The sequence below is a fragment of the Bubalus bubalis genome, chromosome 3 (genome assembly GCF_019923935.1).
Source record: "Bubalus bubalis isolate 160015118507 breed Murrah chromosome 3, NDDB_SH_1, whole genome shotgun sequence".
In the NCBI taxonomy this organism is placed as follows: domain Eukaryota; kingdom Metazoa; phylum Chordata; class Mammalia; order Artiodactyla; family Bovidae; genus Bubalus; species Bubalus bubalis.
The window spans coordinates 5397187-5415744 of record NC_059159.1 but is presented as its reverse complement, the minus strand read 5'-3'; the positions used below and the strand labels follow the sequence as shown (position 1 = coordinate 5415744).

Below are 18558 nucleotides of genomic sequence, written 5' to 3'. Positions count from 1 at the left end.
AGCAAAAGTCTAGCAGGAGCCCCCCGACATGCTCTGTCCCCGGTTGTCCTGGCCCGTCTCTCCTCGAAGACAAGGAGAGGGATGCAGACACTGGAGCCCTGCTCGGCCGGAGCCGGAGGACAGCTGAACCTAGCTAATCAGGGTCAGAATGAGCTCCAGAAGTGGGGGGCTGGGCCCCCAAGGTTGGGAAGCAGTGCATACCACTAAGGCATTAAGCTTTGGAGCTTTAGACCTGAGTTGCGTCCTGGCTCTGCTGCCCAGGAGTCAAGGGTCTCATGGGTGTACTGAGTAATATCTTGAAGCCTCAGTTTCTCTCACTGCAGAATGGGCTCGTGGGACAGAGGGGAGGATTTGCTGAGGTTATGTTCAATGAATGTCAGCTCTTAATACTGAGAAGGCGGCGGTGCCTTTGGGAGACATGGAGCTTTAGAGAGGCTGCCATTGGGTGGGCAGGCGGGGTCATGCGTGGACACTCTGCCCCAAGCTTTGGGGAGAGGGTGTCTGGTGCATTCCAGCCGAGTGATGTTACAGCCTCTCGCCCTAGCCCTCCTGGCCTTGGCCAAGCCTGCTGGTTGCCAAGGAAGGGGCCGCAAAAGGCCACGGTGTCCCATGCCCTGGACCTTCCTGTCCGGTCCTGGGAGAGGGTGAGAAGGGATAGAGGCCAGCAGGAAGTGGGGCTGCTGGCCGGGCCGGAGGTGCCAGCCAGCCTGGGGTCCAGTCACGGCCCCGTAGACCAAAGGCCTCTCTCTTGCTCACTGCTGTTTTGTTCAGCTCCAGGGTTACCATCGGGCTTGGCAGAGCCGGTAAGGCTGGAGCTGACACCACAGCCCAGAGCTGGCAGGGGCCAAGATGCAGCTTAGCCTGGTTTACATGGGGACCCACGTGATCCAGGTTATGGCATCTCGTTGTGAGTAGTTAACTGTTTGCTGCCACGCCCGTACTGGGACTTAAACGGCCGTGCTTCCTGAAGCACTTTTCCTTCTTTCTCTCCAAAGATGGTGGTGAGCCTTTGGCTTGTTGGTACCCAAGGTAAAAGTCAAAAAAGTAAAGGGAGACTTCCCTGGTGGTCCAGTGGTTAAGACTCTAGGCTTCCAATGCAGGGGGCACAGGTTCAATCCCTGGTCAGCAAGCTAACATCACACATGCTTCACAACGCAGCCAAAAAACAAAATTAAAGGGATTCCCCGTGTCAGTGGGGCGGTCACCAAGGGCTTCCTGAGCCCCTTCCTGTCTGTGGAGAGGGCATCGTGGTGGCCGGCAGAAGAGGCTCCCTGTTGACTCTGCTCAGCCCCCCTGACCTTCTGCAGAGGGCATTGTGATCCACGCTCATCAGCTGAGCGCCAACCTTTCAGAGAGTAACCCCTCTGAGTCCACAAGGGACTGCCCTAGTCCCGGGAGCTCTCTGTGAGCACCCTGCATGAGTCTGGGGGACACCCACATGGGATGCAGAGCTGACCCCTGAGGCCATGCCAGGGCCTCCCAGCCTTGAAGAAGTTGCTGGGAGAAGAATTCCCATCCCGGGAGCACCCCACTTCAGAAGTCACCCCAGGATGGACAGAGCACCCAGAATCCTCCTTATAGCTATTGGTCTCATTTATTCAGAACAAGCCCTTCACTTGAACACTGTTTCCATAGCAAACTGGGACCAGTCACTACCCCGCCCCCGGCCCTCTCCGGGAGCACACACCCTAGAGAGGAGGCTTTCTGGTTCCAGAATGCCAGATCTGAGGACCACAGCCCAGGCTTGGAGCTCTGCGTGCAGCCTTTGGGATAGTTCGGGGTTTGATTTGGGGCTGGATTCAGTTGACTTGGGTTTATGTACTCTGTCCTTCTTCTTTTTGGGGGGGAGCTGCAGCTCGCAGCATGTGGGGTCTTAGTTCCCCGACCAGGAATTGAACCGGTGCCTGCTGCAGTGGAAGCACAGAGTCCTAACCCTGGGCCACCAGGGATCCCCAGGCTTATGTACTCTGAAAGCTAAGCTCCCTGAGGGCAGGAGACCCGAATTCAGTCCCTGGGTCCGGAAGATCCTCTGGAGAAGGAAATGGCAACCCACTCCAGGATTCTTGCCTGGGAAATCCCACGGACAGAGGAGCCTGGCCGGCTACAGTCCACGGGGTCAGAAGAGTTGGACACGACTGAGCAACTAAACCGCCAGCACGAGTTCCCTGAGGGCAGGGACCGTGACAGTTTTGTTCACGCTATATCCCCAGTGTCCTGCACGTCACTGGGAGGCGGTCACTCTGTGCGTGTCTGTTGAAACCATGAAAGAGTCATTGGAGAAGGTCATCAGGCTGAATAGACTCAAGACCAAGTATGGTTAGCAGGATAGAGAAACAAAGATTTGTGGTTGTAAGCTTTCCTTTTCAACCAGCATCAGATCTCAGACATTCAAAGAGGCCCTTCAAAGTGGCACTGATCACAACAGCTGCGCCCCTTGTGGGCTACCCACGTGCCTCACCACAGGGTAGCTTCACACCGACCCTCCGAGGCCGGCCTCAGTGGCATCTTTGTACGAATGGGAAAACTGGGGTCAGAGAGCTTACGCGAGTTGACTCAGGTCCGAATGTGCAAACTCAGGGTCCCGGCTCCCTGTGGGCTGGAGTCGGGGGCAGATGGGAGTCAGAGCAGCTGGCCGCCCTCGGATGTCCACTGAGTGATGCTCTGCATACCAGTGCCCTGGGGTGGGGGGATGCGGGGGACTGGTGGCCCAACCTCCCAGGGTCCGCCTGGGCCCTTTCATCTCTGCAGATGCCAGCGCGCTCCATAAATAACTCCCTGTGCTGCTCGCTCGCCCCCGTGAGAAGCAGCTGGACTGCACATTAGTGTCCAGAACGCGCAGCGCGCAGCCTCACAACTTCTAGCTCCGGGCTCACGGGAGAGGCCCTGTTAGTCCTGCCCGGGGAACCTCCCTCAGGGTCAGCAGCCAACCCCCGACCCCTTGGGCCAGCTGTCTTCCTAAAGTCCCTGCCCCCAGGCCCCGTGGCACCTGGTTGGAACTCTAAGTCAGACCACCCAAAAGTCACCCTCCGGAACTGGATTCTTCCATTTCTAGCTGCCCAGCCATTTCCCTGTGATAGGGGAATAAGCACAAAGTCAAGGCTTCTTATAAACAAACACACATGCTGCCATGTGGGAAAGGCCAGAACGGGGCTGTGAGTGGAGGCCGGAGGAGGGAAGGGCCGGTTTCCCTCCAGAAGGCACGGGGTGGGGCTGGGGGCCATGTCTCCAGGGCTCTAGGAGAAGGAGGTTCCCCGGCAGGGGGACCCACAAAGGCTGAGACTTATGTGATGGAACTTCTAAAAACGAAGTATGGCCACGGTCCAGCTTCATTTCAAAGTCAGAGCCCACGATGGGTAGAAAAATCACATAGTTAGCACACAAATAAATCTCAATGGAGAGAAATTCCAAGGCGATGGCAAGCCTCTCTTAATTGGTACTCAGTTCTCTGTGATGTCCTGGGTCAGCCCTGTAAGCTCATTATCATGAAATTGAGCCTAAAAGAAAAAGGAATTATCAATCAGTTCCGTTCAGTTCCGTCACTCAGTCGTGTCCGACTCTTTGCAACCCCATGGACTGCAGCACACCAGGCCTCCCTGTCCATCAGCAACTCCCAGAGTTTACCCAAACTCATGTCCATTGAGTCGGTGATGCCATCCAACCATCTCATCCTCTGTCGTCCCCTTCTTCTCCCACCTGCGATCTTTCCCAGCATCAGGGTCTTTTCAAATGAGTCAGCTCTTCACATCAGATGGCCAAAGTATTGGAGTTTTAGCTTCAGCATCAATCCTTCCAGTGAATATTCAGGACTAGTTTCTTTTAAGATGGACTGGTCGATCTCCTTGCAGTCCAAGGGACTCTCAAGAGTCTTCTCCAACACCACAGTTCAAAAGCATCAATTCTTCGGCGCTTAGCTTCTTTGTTATCAATACATAGGACTTGTTAGATTGTATATACTGTTTATTGAGCACCCAATCCGAAGAGTTAGCCAGGCGTGGCTCTAAGGATTGTTTAAGAATGGCACTTCTTAACCCATGACCCCTGGGGGAGGCCTGGATGGAGTTAGTGGCCACGCACAGGTTGGGCCCTCTGTAGCACCTGGGAGGGGTAAGGAGCCCAAGAACCCTGGAGGAAAATGTCCTCCAGGGGGAACCTGGACCACGGGTTGGGGCGGGGCTCCAGCTGCCAGTCTCCAAAGGAGCTGCCCAGGGTGAGAGCTCACCTGGGGCAACACTTTCCCACCAGGCTTCTTGAGATTCAACAGGATAAGGGCTCCCAGGTGGATTCCCCAGTGGCGCAGTTAGTAAAGAAGCCGCCTGACAATGCAGGGGACTCAAGGAAATGAGGGTTCTGTCCCAGGCCAGGAAGATCCCATGGAAGAGGGCATGGCGACCCACTCCAGCACTCTTGCCTGGAGAGTCCCGTGGACAGAGGAGCCTGGCGGGCTGCAGTCCAGGGGGTCACAGAGAGTCGGACAGAGCTGAGTGCACACACACACCCCCAAGGGCTCTCTGCCTGGTCCCCGAGCCCAGGACAGCGCTTGCCTGTCTCCTGCTGATCTGATACCACTGTCCCTGCTTCCAGAAAGAGACAGAAAAGAGAAAGGCCTTCCTTTGCTCCCTCTCTTTTGTCTCGGTCCTTTCTCGGGGTCCTCCCTCCCTCAGGTCCCCACCTCACTCGCTCTGAGCCTGGATGCCCTCTCCCCCTTCCCCGGGCCCGGTAATTGCTGATGGAGTGGCTTTGAGCTGCTGTTAAGAGGCCTGGGAGCTGAAGCGGTGGCCTGATTGCCTGGCAGCCAGGGACTGGCAATGAAAGGCCCCCTTTGTGCTGGGCCGGCGACTGGGAAGCTGCATTCAATTACCGAGGGCCGGGCGAGAGTTGAAAGCAGGATTGGGAGCCCCTGGTCCCCCCCTCGCTTTCTTTCTTCTCTTCTTACCCCACCCCCATCCAGAAAAGAAACAGATGTTCTCGGAGGTGGAGACAGAGGGGAGTGCGTGCAGAGACCCCCTCCTGCAGTGTTGGGGAGCTGGGGGAGGGGCGGGCCAGACTCTAGCCGCGCCCCCTGCGCCCGCCCCCCGCCACACCCCTCCTCCACCGGCTTTGCTGTCCCAGTCCAGTGGCACACAGTAGGTGCTTAACAGAGGGCAGGAGATGATTTGGACGAATGGGCTTTGGTTTGGGCCCCCAGGAGGGCCAGAGAGGCCCCTTCCCCACCCTGCTGGTCACAGCTTCATCCTGGGGGTGGCAGTGGGGTTGTGGGTAGGCAGGAACCAAGCATTCTCCTTCCCGGGCTGTCTGAGCACTGGTCAGCCTCCCCTTGGGACTTCCCTGGCGGTCTAGTGGTAAGTCTGTGGTGTGAGTTCAGTCCCTGGTCAGAGAACTAAGATTCCGCAAGCTGCATGGTGCGGCAAAAATAAATTTAATTAAAAATGTGAGTCAGTCTCCCCTATCCCGTGCCCCTGTGATCCTTCCCAGAGGGGCTTTAGGCCCCATGTCAACAGACCCCTTTTACTTTTCCCCTAATGATACCTTTAGACTGTTCTTGCATATATTAGTTGAGTTCATCCTGTGAACGTCAGGATCCACCCATTGTACTGACCAGGATACTGAGGCCGAGAGAGGATAGGTCCACACTTACCCAGCTGGGAAGGGACAGAATCAGGTGGTGCTTCTGTCCCCCCACCCCCCCAGCCTGGAGACTCATTCACTCCAGACCCACAGTGATTTGGGGATGCATCTCCAAGGCTGGGGCCTGGGGCTGGCTGAAGTTCTAGAACATCTAGCAGTCACTCCAGCCGGTCGCTGGGTGCCCTCCAAGAGGGAGCTGACCTGTAGGGAAAACCGTGGGGCCCCTCTCTTGATCCCCAGACTCAAAGACCCTCACTGTGCCTGGACCCCAGGGCTCACAGCCCCCCCAGCCTCCTGTATCCTCCACGTCTGGCTCAGACCTCCTGCCCCTGGGCTGGCCTCACTGCAGCCCTGGGCTTCAGGAGCCCACCCCCGGCCCCCTTGCCTGCCCTTGGCATACGGATCCCTGCGGCCTCTGCAGCCCCTTTGTTCGCTCCTGGGCTGGCAGCTGGGCTGTCGGCAAAGAAAGCACTTGTATTGTGCTGCTCTGCATCACGGGGAGAACGGGTGAGGGACTCTCCATTGTCGTGGGCGGCCGGCCCTGCCTGCCAAGATGATGGGGGTCCTGGGAGTGCCTGCTGGGGTGGCGGGAGTGCTGTGGGGGCTGGGGAGGGGGAGGGAGGAGAAGAGCCAGAGCACATGAATCAGCAGATCAGTCTGGGAGCATTTAACATCCCCTTCGAGGACAGAGGAGTTCCCCTTCCCGTCTTGTGACCTCCAGGCAGGAGTTCAGGAGTTCTGGAGTTCAGAGCATGTGTAGGTTTCGGAAAATGAGGCCAATCCGTGCTCAGGTCCAGCTCATCCTTTCCTTGGGCAAAACCATCACTCTCTCAACAGCACTCAGGTAGTAGCATCATCGTAGCTGCAGCACAGAGGTGTGAAATTTAAAGACGAGAACGCAACTCAGCGTTTCCTCCTGTCTGGCAGCGAGCCTGCTCCAGAGTTGGTGTCATTTTAGTTCTGTGCTTTGTACCCGTTTCCCTTGAAGGCTTAGATGCCGCAAAGGGCTTTGAGTTCCTGAAAACAGGTGCACACTACCTTTCCCACACATAGCTCAGAACCTTTGGGCAAGGGCAACGCTCCGTTTTCTTTTTTTTCCTTTTCTAAGATTTCTGGGCTGAGTTTTTGGCTGCGGTGGGTAGTTGCCGTGCGCGGGCTCCCCACTGCAGTGGCTTCTCGCGTTGTGGGGCAGGGGATCTAGGCGTGCTCAGGCTTCAGTGGTTGTGGTTCACGGGCTTAGCTGCTCCGGGACATGTGGAATCTTCCCAGACCAGGGATCGAACCGGTGTCCCTTCCATTGTAAGATGGGTTCTCAATCACCAAACCACCAGGGAAGCGCTCCATTTTCCTTGCCTATAGAGCAAGACACAGATGATTACCCTGGACTTGTTTATACTGGGCTCACTGGACTGCAGGGTTTTGCCAATGTGTATTTCACTCCGGTTGATAAAATAAATTTACTGCCTCTAAGCATGTATTCACTGGGCAGAGATGAGGCAACTCGAGCTTGGTCTTCTAGAATGATATTTGTTGAGCATGTACTATTCACTAAAACCAGTGCATCCCTTCCAGAGAGTTCTAAAGGCCTTTCCATCTGCTGTCTTTTTAGTTCTCAAAACATCGCTGGGAGCTGGGGGTGGGGAAGAGATGCATGATATTTTTAGCTCCACGATTCAGAGTCGAATGTTACTTTACAAACCAGATGGACTCTTCTCTTGCACCGATTTTCCCAAAAGCCAGCTAGAGCACGGGCCAAGGACCCCAGAATATCAACCGTATTAAGGATAATTTAATTTTTTTTATTTCTCCCCCCGAGCTTCAGGGTCATCACCGTGTGAAAATTCAGAACTTCTGTTGATAATCTTTCTCGTGCTTCTTTTATAACTGAGTGTGGCTTTTATTTTGGATCACACGTGGGTGAGCATCAGCATTTTGTTCAGCGCCAGGAGCCTCTGAAGGCCTTCCAATCTGGTCCTGGCTTTGTCCCCAGTCACACAGTAAGTCAGAGGCTGGATCGGGACTGGAACTCAGGGTATCATGCGTGGGCCTCTGCTTTATTTACTGTCCTAGAGATTTGTTTTTATTTATCCATCTGGTTGCGTCGGGTCTCGGTTGCAGCGCACGGGGGCTTCTGTTGCAGCACGGACTCTCCAGTTGGGGTGTGCCAGCTCGGTAGTGTGGTGTCCAGGCTCCAGAGTGCTCAGGTCTACTTTCTCCGTGGCATGGAGAGTCTTAGTTTCCCAACCAGGGATCAAACCCGCATCCCCTGCATTGCAAGGTGGATTCTTAACCATTGGACCACCAGGGAGGTCCCTGAACCTCTATTTTTAAATGTCGGTTGGTTATTCTTCAGGTTTGATGAGGCCAGCAGATCAGGAGATGACTGCTAGTGGAAAGATAGCTTATTATTCGCAGATCCCCAGAAGAGGGGGCACAGCAGGCCACGTGGAGCCACATGAGGAGGTACCAGGCTTGGTGAGGAGGCGGATGGAGCAGGAAGGAAACAGGAAAACTCACCCTGCACCCTTTATTCAGGTTCCCAGAGGCAAGGCAAGCAGGCTTAGCAGAGTTTGAATGAATTCAGGGGACCCTGGAGGGTAGGGGCTGCCCCTAGTTGTCTGGTACCTGACCCTGCGGTGATTGGAGGCAGGGAATAGTGGGTCCAAGTCAGCGTGTAAGCGCCCATCAGAGGAGGCGATGCAGGCAGGGGCTCTGGGTATAAAAAGCTGCTTGCTCTCTGAGACCTGTCTAGTCTTGGGAGGGGTAGTCCCTCCAGGGTCAGCAAAGATAACAAAGCATCAGAAAGGAAAGAACCATGATGCATGCAACCTCGGAAAACACCATACTAAACGAAAGAAGCTCAGACACAAAAGCTGCATACGGTGTGATTCCATTTTTATGCAACATCCAGAATGGGTCAGTCCGAGGGGACGAGAGTAGATGGGTGGCTGCCAGGGGTGGGGATGGGGGGAGGAGGTTGGGGAGGAGGAAGTGGGGAGAGACTGTTTAGTGGGCACTGGGTTTTACTCTGGGGTCATGACGGAAATGTTTTGAAATGAAAAGAAGCGATGGTTGCCCGGCAGTGTGCATGTACCAAATGCCGGTGAATCAGACCCTTGACAGCGGTGTGTGAATTTCACCTTGATTTTTTTTTCTTTTTTTTTTTTTTACTGATTCATGGAGCTCTTTTTCTTTTATAATCGAAATTTATTTTTCAATTGGAGTATAACTGCTTTACAGTGCTGTGGTGGTTGCTGCTGTACAGCATGAATCAACTATAAGTATTAATATATACATATATTGTATATATACATATATAACATATATATATATATATATATTCCCTCCTTCTTGAGCCTCCCTCCCACCCCGCATCCCATCCCTCACTTTGATTTTTTTCAAAAGCTTAGAACTTGGGTCTTCTGGGTCACATCGGCGTCCGCAGGCTCTGTGCCAGCTCTGGGGGAGACACTTCCTACCCATCACGTGTTCTGAATGCCTTTCACCCCCGTGGCAGACTCGGGGCTGAGATGCCCACGGCGCAGGGCACGGAGGAGGCTGAGAGAAGCTTCGGCCCAGAGTGCTCTGTGCCTCCCAGCCCTGACCCCGTCCCCGGGGTCGCTGACACCCCATCGGTTCTCTGCCCTCCCAGGGAAGCGACAGCGAGTACGAGGTTGACGCGAGCCACCAGAAGGCCCACTCTTTCGTCAACCACTACATCAGTGACCCCACCTATTACAACTCCTGGCGTCGCCAGCAGAAGGGCATCTCTCGGGCCCAGGCCTACAGCTACACGGAGAGCGACCCGGGCGAGCCGGACCACGCCACCCTCTCCAACAGCAGCAGCGCCCAGCCGGGCAGCCTCTTCCGGCCCAAGGCCAGTCGGACCCCAACGCCCCAGAACCCCCCGAACCCCCCAAGCCAGCAGAGCACCCTCTACCGCCCCCCCAGCAGCCTCGCCCCGGGCTCCCGGGCCCCCATTGCAGGGTTTTCATCGTTCGTTTGATGTTTGATGTCGTCCTCCCGGCGGAAGAGGAAAAAGAAAACACGGCACCCAGCTCCTTTCCACCCCTCCCCGCACCGCCTGCCAGAAAACAAAAACACCGAGAAACCAAGTCAACTTTTCACCTCCTGAGTTTATTTTTCCAGAGATTCCAGGGCCAGCAAAGCCAGTGTGGAGAAGCATGGAGAAAAACCATGAGGGGACGTGTGTGGCCTCGAGATTGTGGGGTTTGCTGCAGCTTCAAGGGGCTGAGCGGGAGTTGGGGGGGCGGGGTCGGCTGCGGTGGACACCAGTGAGTTTAGGCCGATGGAGGCAGAAGGAGGGAAGGAGGGAGGGAAGGCAAGGACTGGAGGGCCGGCAAGGACTGGAGGGCCATCAGGTGGGCGTGACCGGGGCCAGGAAGCTTCTGGTAGTCCAGCCGGCTCCTCCCTTCCCCATGTGCTGCAGCTCTGGGCCCAGTGCTAGCTGGTGCCCGGATGGGCATGCCGGGTGGGGGCAGGCGCCCCTCCCCCCGCCCCCTGCAGCCTGGCTTCTCCACAGCCTCCCCCCGCCTCCGCCGGGCTCAGAGTCCCCACCAAGCATCTGGTTTATTTAGGAAAATGAAACCAGCTCAAGGCTGAGACTTTGCCTACCCAGCTCCTTGCTCCTAACTGACCTTTCTGTTGTGAATACAAGGAAGAGGAGGGTCCTTGGGGCTGGGGGAATGGTCCTCACTCCCACCCACTGAACCGAGCCATTCCTTTACTTGAATTCACTTATCCCCGCCCCTCCCGAGCGCAAACTCAGAGAGATGGACTAGGGAACAGTGGGGCCGCCGGCCCAGCATCCCTGGAATAACGGAGCGTGGGGCAGGCCGTTGGGACTGGAAGAAGGACGCTTGGACTTTCTTCTAATTCAGGTACCATCTGCCCCCCCTCCCACCTTCTTAAAGGAAGACAGAAAAAGGGGCTACAGAGACAATAGAAGGGACTGCAGGCTAGGCTGGGGTGAGGCATGACACCTTTACACACACACACACACACACACCACCACCACCACCGCACCCTACACAGACACACCATGCACTCGCAAGGAAAAGGGTCCAGGGATCCCCTCCAGGTGAAATCCCCTTGGGTCCTCCTAGCCAGCAGGGCACTCACTTTCAGATCTGTGTCCCTCGTTCCCAACCCACTGTTCTTCGTGTCTAAGACCCCTGGCGCTTCAGTGCAGGGGCACAGGAGCCCAAGGGGGCGGGCCAAGTCCCTCGTGCAGAGGCTGGAGCTCCCAGCACCTGGTTTACAAAGGCAGAGGCCACCCCAACCCTCAGAAACGTCTTCCAGACTCGGCTCAGCCTGCCAAGGCTCAGAGCAAGGTCCTCCTCCAAACTGGACACGAGCTCCTGGGGTGCACAGCTAGGCCTCCAGGAGGAGCGGGTCAGATGGGACCACGGGACAACTATAGCTGATGGGAGGCAGAGTTTTCACACACGCGCGCGCAAGTTGCCTAGAGGAATGTTCTTTAAAAAGCTACTTCTGGTGCCCTGGGTCTTCCCATCAGCTCAGAGCTTCCAGATACAGGGGTTTAAGAAGGAGCCTTTCCAGCAAATTACCTGGGTGCCCACCCCACCCCACCCTGGAGCCCTGCAAAGGGGCCCACACCCAGGCTGCTCTGGGAGAGGGGTGGCCAGGGTGGGACCCCTCAGTGGAGAGCTCCAGTCCCAGTCGCCCCCCCAACCCCCAACCCGGGAGGAGGCCACGCCCCATTGAGGGCAACGTGGAGAACCAGGGACGATCTGAGAAACAAGCCAAGGACATTGCAGGGCTGTCCCCTCCCCACCGGCCCCACCACGGGTGCCTGGAATGGAAGCAGGGCTGGGGGCCCTTGGCATGCCACCCAGCTGGGGGCTCCTCCCCAGGCACTGGGACCCCCAGGAAACGTGATGGGGAAAAGGGGGAAGATGGCTCCACATACAGGCTGACCCACCTCTGGGGTCCAAACAGCACCTTCCCAGCTCAGGGGGTCTAGAAAGGGAAGCAGGGTCTTTCCCCCCAGGGAGGACACAGGCCTGAGGCTCATCTGGCAGTTGCTCTTCCCTCCCTCTCTCTTTAAAACCACCTCATCCGTTTCTCTGCTGGGTATTGAACCATAGAAAGTCCTTCCTGGTTTACGTGAAGAACCTCTTTTGGCCCAGCCCAGGGAGGGACTGGGGGGAGGGAGCCGGGACTGGGAGAAACGCTGTGTGTACACGCGCGTACAGTTCACAGGAGGCCAGATCCTTTTTGCCTTCCGCGGATCACCTTGTGCATTAAGACGCTCGCCCTCCCCGCCCCATGCGCTCCTCCACACCCGCGCTGACGCAGGCGTGCACCTGTGGGGCGGCGCCCACGCTCACCTGGGCTCTCGCTCACCTGGGCTTACGCATGCGCGCGGATGCACACACACTGCGCGGCGTACCTGCGTCAGCAACCCCCTCGGAGGGGCCGACTGCCTCCAGGGAGACACAGGCAACGTGAGTCTCGCCCATAGGGCGAGGCTGGGCTCTGCTGCCTGAAAGGGCAGGGCGAGGACACTGCCAACCAGGGCTCTTCCAGGAGCCGGAAGGCGGGCGGCCCCCGGTGAGAGTCCCACCCTCCGTCCATCCCCACCCACCTGGAACGGTGCCTCCACCGCCCCAGCCACACCTGGAAGCCCGGCTTCCAGCCGTGGACCTCTAGGTTCCCAGGAGGACTGATCCTTGTCCTTGTTTACATATCTGCTGGGGCAGTGGTGGCCCCTGTCCGGACACCTGGCCGCGCTTGAAGGTGTGTGTGGGCACTGCCCATGGATCACGGGGAGCCTGCCTGCCCTTTGGCTTCTTGGGCCGGTGACGTCAGCCCCCGTGTTGCCCTGACCCCCGCTGGAGTGGGCTCAGCTGGGGACGGCGCCTGGCTCCTCACCTGGCCCTGCTCCGCCGTGCCCTCCGGAAGCCTGGTGTTGCCCCAGGCAGCTCACACCTGGCGCGCTAGCACGGCCTTTGCCCTCCTGGCCGCGCCTCCTGTGTTCACATCCCTTCCGCACCCAGACTGCCAAGACGACCAACCAAAACGCTGCCCTGGGCTCCGGAAGCGCCCTCCTTCGGGGGTCCGGGGAGTCCGCAGCGCCGGGCCGTCTCCCCTCCAGTCTCCAGACTGACACTGCCCAGACTCAGAAGGAAGAGGAGGCCTTCTGTCTCTGCCCGCACTTCCCTGGGCAGAGTTTTCAAAGGTGCCAGAGCCCTCCGCTCCCCCATGCCCCACTCTGGGAGGGGGCTTCCCTCACCTGGTGCCCAGCAGAAGGTGCCTACACTTGTGAGGGGCTGGAGGGCACCAGTGGCTCCCCAGTGCCTCTGTGGGGAACTACCCAGCGGCCACTCAACCACCCACCCAGCACAGGTGCCCTCTTGGGACACGCACCCCCCCCTTCTCTTTGTTTCTGTAAAAATAACCAAAAGCATTTAAATGTGTTACCTTCTTTTACACATACAGACTCAAAAAACAAAAACCAACACAAATCTTTATTTTTTTGATTTAAAAGATATAAAAATTATGGGGAGAGTATTCATTATGGCAGGTGTCTTATCTGTAAGAAAAAAATATATATATATGTCATATAGCTTGTTAGCAGGTTTATTTTTTGAATGAAAGGTAACAAAGAAATTGATTTGAAATATATACCACAAGAGGTCCCATGTCCCGTCAAACTTGTCAGTATTTTATAAATAAACTTTTTTTTTTGGAATTCTGAAGCAACATTCATTCTTCTCCTCCCTGGAGGGCAACCCCACCCCCATATCACTCTCAAGTAATCTGATCCTGAAACACCCATTTTTAGCCTTGCTGTGGTTTGGCAAAGAGAGTCAAGGGTTCAAATTTTTCTGCTTTCTTAATTCAAGGGTGAGTGGACGTCTGTGCCTTCAAGTGAAATGCACTGTTTGTTTATTTTACACTTTAAAAAAAAAATTTTTTTTTTTTTTGGTTGCCCTCAGGGTCTTCCATCTTTATTGTGGCGTGTGGGATGTCTTATGTGGGATCTAGCTCCCTTACCGGGGATTGAACCAGGGCCCTTTGCATTGAGTGTGGGATCTGGATCACCAGCAACTGTCCCTATTTTACACTTTCAAGATAAGAGCCTGTTAGATTATGCCCAATTAGAGGCAAAATGATAATGATGAACAGTAATAGTAATAGCAATTGCTAATGCTCCTATTCACCGAAAGGACTGATGCTGAAGCTGAAGCTCCAGTACTTTAGCCACGTGATGTGAAGAGCTGACTCATTGGAAAAACCCCTGATGTTGGGAAAGATTGAGGGCAGGAGGAGAAAGGGACAACAGAGGATGAGATGGTTGGATGGCATCACTGACTTGATGGACATGAGTTTGAGCAAGCTCCGGGAGTTAGTGATGGGCAAGGGAGGCCTGGTGTGCTGCAATCCATGGGGTCGCAGAGTCGGACACGGCTGAACAACAATGCTCCTATGGCGTTTACCCTGTGCCAGACGCTGTTATAATCACTTTACATTGATTAACTTCCTGGAATCCTTGTGCTTACCCTCTGGGAGGGAAACTGGATCACAGAGAACTTAAGTGGCTTGCCCCTGAGTATTGGAAAAACCAGGATTTGTTCTAAAGCAGGCTGGTTCTAGAGAGAAACGCTGCCTCTCTGATACTTGACGGTAACTTTCTTGCTCATTTCCACCTTACTTTTGACAAAGCCAGCACCTCATATCCTAGTGATCCTGATGTAGCAAGAACCACTGTGGCATGTGGTGACTCTATCCTAGTTAATCCACCCAGATTTAGAGTTAGGGCTTGACTTGCTGAATTTCTGAGTACACAGGTCTTAGACTAGTCTATATTTCTCTCCCACAAGTCAAATCAGATGGATTCAAATAAGAGAGAGTGATGGAAAAATAATTTTAATAGTACATATAATGCAGGACTTCCCTGGCAGTCCAGTGGTTAAGATTCTGCGCTCCAAAGCAAGGGGCATGGGTCCAGTCCCTGGTCAGGGAACTGAGATCCTGCGTGCCATGGGTGTGGCCCAAAGTGAAAATCATCATCATAAAGTAGTACTTGTGATGCTGCTCAGTTTTACATAGTACACTTCTTTACATAGTCTACGTTGTATAATGAGTTTTTTGTTTTGTTTAAGTCATCCCACTCTTTTTCGGTCCCTTGGACTGCAGCTCGCCAGGTTCCTCTATTCATGAGATCTCCCAGGCAATAATCCTGGACTGAGTTGGCATTTCCTTCTCCAGAGAATCTTCCCAACCCAGGTATCAAACTCACATCTCCTGCATTGGCAGACAGGTTCTTTATCATTGAGCCACCTGGGAAGCCCTGTATAATGCATGTCAGATATTTATACATACAAAGGCTACTCAACTAATCAAGACATAATTAAAGCAGGAAATTTAAAACATGTAAGAAGGTATGTACCTTCTTCACTTTATTTTTACTTAAAACTTGAAAATAGAGATTAATCCACCAATCTGTTCATATTGGATGTAGTACTTTTCCTTTTTTTTCTGTGTGTAGAGTTTTGGTCTTTCTTAGATACCTAAAATGTCTCATCAGTGAATTCCAGTTTCTATCTCTTTAAAGTAAAGCAAAAATGTACAGGAACTTGGAACTGAAGATTTCCAGTTTCTGGCTTGTGAGGAGCTTGGAAAGTGCGAGCCCATTCAAACAACGAGTAGAAAGCCAAGCAAATGGAAAAATCAACACTTCTTAGATTCATAAGAGAAGTGAACAAAGTCTCAGGACCAACTGCTGTCCCCAAAATTGGAGGAACGGGTGAATACAGAGGATCTCCACGTCCCAGAGTAGACATGATGAGTTGGTATAAGAGCCAAATCCTAGATTTTATTTTATTTTATTGTTTTTGGCTATGCCCCACAGCCAGTGGGATCTTAGTCCCCTGGCCAGGGATCAAACCTGTGCCCCCTGCAGCGGAACATGTATTCTTAACCACTGGACCTCCAGGGAAGTTCCTAGATGTTATTATTCTTTCCCTAATACTTTACAGTTCTTGTCCATGACTAACTCCACACTCTTTCATTTCGGAAACTTTGTGTTATCAAAGTACTCCTTTTCCAAAACATTGGATGTACTCTTCTCCTTTTTCATGCTTGTCCTACTCACTTACATCATATTTCATTAAATTATGTAATTACTATAAAAAGCACAACTGGCATAAACAAGTTTGGGAACAGTGCTCAGCGACTCTTTGTAAACATCCAACTCAGTTTGGTAGGAGCCAGAGTGTGTGGGTATCGCAGAAAGCAGGCCATTAGCCTTTGGCATTCGGAGGTTGATGAATGTCTTCATGTTTTGCAGAAAGAATCAATTAATACGGCTAATTTGTTAAGTGGAGGTCAGAGAAGGGAGCTTCTATATATATGACAGGACAAACCCTGCACACTCTGTGACTAGTTTTCAAGGTGATTAAGGGATTTTCAAGGGTGATTTTGACCGCCTAAAACCTTCACACTGTACGCAATACGGAACCCAACCACATTAGCTTAGAGTCCATGCCAACTGATTTGAGGATGTTTGGTTAAAGGATAGCAAGGGCAAGACATTCCAGAAGAACGAGTCAGAAGAGTGGGTTTGGTTCTAGAGTGGTCACTTGCAAACTGAGACTTGTGTCTGTCTGTTTTTTTTCTGGAGGACAGTTGATTTACAGTGTTGTGTTAGCTCCAGGCGAACAGCAAAGTGATTCAGTTATACACATACATATACACCTTTTTTTTTTTTCAGATTCTTTTTCCTCATAGGTTATTACAAAATATTGAGTAGAGTTCCCTGCGCTATACAGTAGATCCTTGTTGGTTATCTATTTTATATATAGTAGTAAGCATCTGGGCTTCCCAGGCGGCCTTTGTTAGGTAAAGAAGCTGCCTGCCAATGCAGGAAACTTAAGAGACGTGGGTTAGATCCCTGGGTTGGGAAGATCCTCTGGAGAAGGAAGTGGCAACCCAGTATTCGTGAATACTCCAGTATTCTTGCCTGGAGAATCCCATGGACAGAGGAGCCTGGTGGACTATGGTCGCTGGGGTTGCAAAGAGTATGAGACGCTTTAAGTGGCTGAGCAGCAGCAGCAGCGAATATCTGCTAATCACAAACTCCTAACTTATCCTGCCGCCTTCCCAGGTGGCTCCCTGGTAAAGAATATGCCTGCAACACAGAGACTCAGGTTCGATCCCTGGGTCAGGAAGATCCCCTGGATAAGAGAATGACAACCCACTCCAGTATTCTTGCCTGGGAAATCCCATGGACAAGGGAGCCTGGAGTCCATGGGGTCGCAAATGAGTCAGACCAGACGGAGCACACACGCATGCACACGTCTGCTCCCTTGAAATCCCTCTTAGTTTCTCAGGGGAAACAGGTCATCTACCAACCACACTGACAAGAAGAGCCAAGGAAACACTGAGATCTGAAGGAAGGGCTTGAACCACCAAAAAGCTTATCTTCCGGGTGGTAGAATCTTGTTTATTCTAGACCCAAGAGAGGCCTCATGGTGTTCTGGAATTCAGTCTCAGCGTTTCTAATCCTCAACCGGCCCCTCCCTATCTGTGGCCAGTGGGCATGGTCTGTGACTGTTTCCAGCAACGATACCAGTCAAATACACTAGAGAGGGAGAAAAAGACAATTCCTTCAACGAAACAACGGGGAAGGTCAATCTGCTGAGAGGCAAGGGGGGAGGGGAAAGGAAGGTGCTTTCCAAAACCAATGAGACACAGGGTGATCCAATGTCCTGGCCTGGATTATAGGTAATGTTCCTTCTCTCCAAGGAGCAAAAGTAACCTCACCGGGAAACCATCAAAGAGGCCTCTCAGATTTCTCTTCTAAGAACTCTCAGCATTACCAATCAGGAAAAGGGCTCTTGATTGGCAGGGCTAACCAAAAAGTGTGTGGAGCTGGCAGACGGGTTCCCAGAAATTCCAACCTGAGCTTGAATTCAACTTCCACCAGCCTCCCCTACCTTGTCTGTGGAACGGATGCAACTTCTGCCCTTGCAACATCAGACTCACGGAACAAAGCACGGAGCAATAAACTTTTAGATGGAGGCGACGTCCTGACCTCCTCCTTTCCAGTTTCTCTGTCCTGCACACGCAAGGGCACGTCCAGAACTATCAGAGATGCTGTGTTTCAGTTTCCCCATCTTGACGGCAAAGCACTTTGGTTCTGAGGCTTGGTCACAGTCTGCAGGTTGAGAGTTCAACTGCTGTTTTTTCTTCTGACATCCTAGCTTCTGACAGGGAGGAATCACTTAAAGCAGCTCGCTCTGGGGGTTATGGGTTATGGAGGAGGTCGTGTTAGGGTGCAGTATGAGAGGGTAAGGGAAGATGAGCCTGGGTCAGCTCCAGCTCTGTCCGTCCATGGGCTCCACCAGATTCAAGAAGGGCTGCCAACTGCCTGCCCCAAGGCTTTCAGCACACACGGCATCCACCCACCCACCGCATTGGCCCCGAGAGGCCAGGAAACCCAGAAGGCCTCACTACTTCCCCCTGGGTTGTCTAAAGCCAATTGCTCAGAAGCTTATCTGTACCCTGGGAATGAAAATGACTAAATAGTGTTTGGTTCCCTTTTCCTCCCAAAGTTGACCATCCCAGTCAACCAAGCCCCTCAGATTGGGGTTTATTCCTTCTTAGCCAGAGGTTCAGCCAATGTCCAGGTCACCCCAGAGGACACAGAGGGTCAGAGCCTGAAGAATATCACCCGTTGCTCCCGAGGATCTGAATGCCAGGACGACCTCTCTGGACTTGGCCCTGAAGGCTGGTGCGTGGACGTGGGACCAGCCTAGTACTGACCTGACTCTGAACTCTGACCTGAAGGGCTCCTTCCCGTGGCAGGTGGGGGTGGGGGAGGGGGTTGCTGCAGGACAGTGGGGGCTGGGCTGGCTGAACCCCCCAGCCCCCGCAGCCCCT

At 53.6% G+C, this 18558-nt stretch overlaps 1 protein-coding gene across 2 annotated transcripts in view; it reads left to right on the top strand.

Moving 5' to 3' along the window:
- The window catches only part of SDK2 (sidekick cell adhesion molecule 2), a 272105-nt gene extending 259199 nt beyond the window's left edge, over positions 1-12906 (top strand). For both annotated transcript variants that reach the window (XM_025279404.3, XM_025279402.3), the window contains one exon: positions 9278-12906. In XM_025279404.3, the coding sequence (XP_025135189.3) occupies positions 9278-9631 (354 nt within the window). In that variant the 3' untranslated portion in view covers positions 9632-12906. The remainder of the gene's footprint in view (positions 1-9277) is intronic.
- Positions 12907-18558: the final 5652 nt, after the last annotated feature.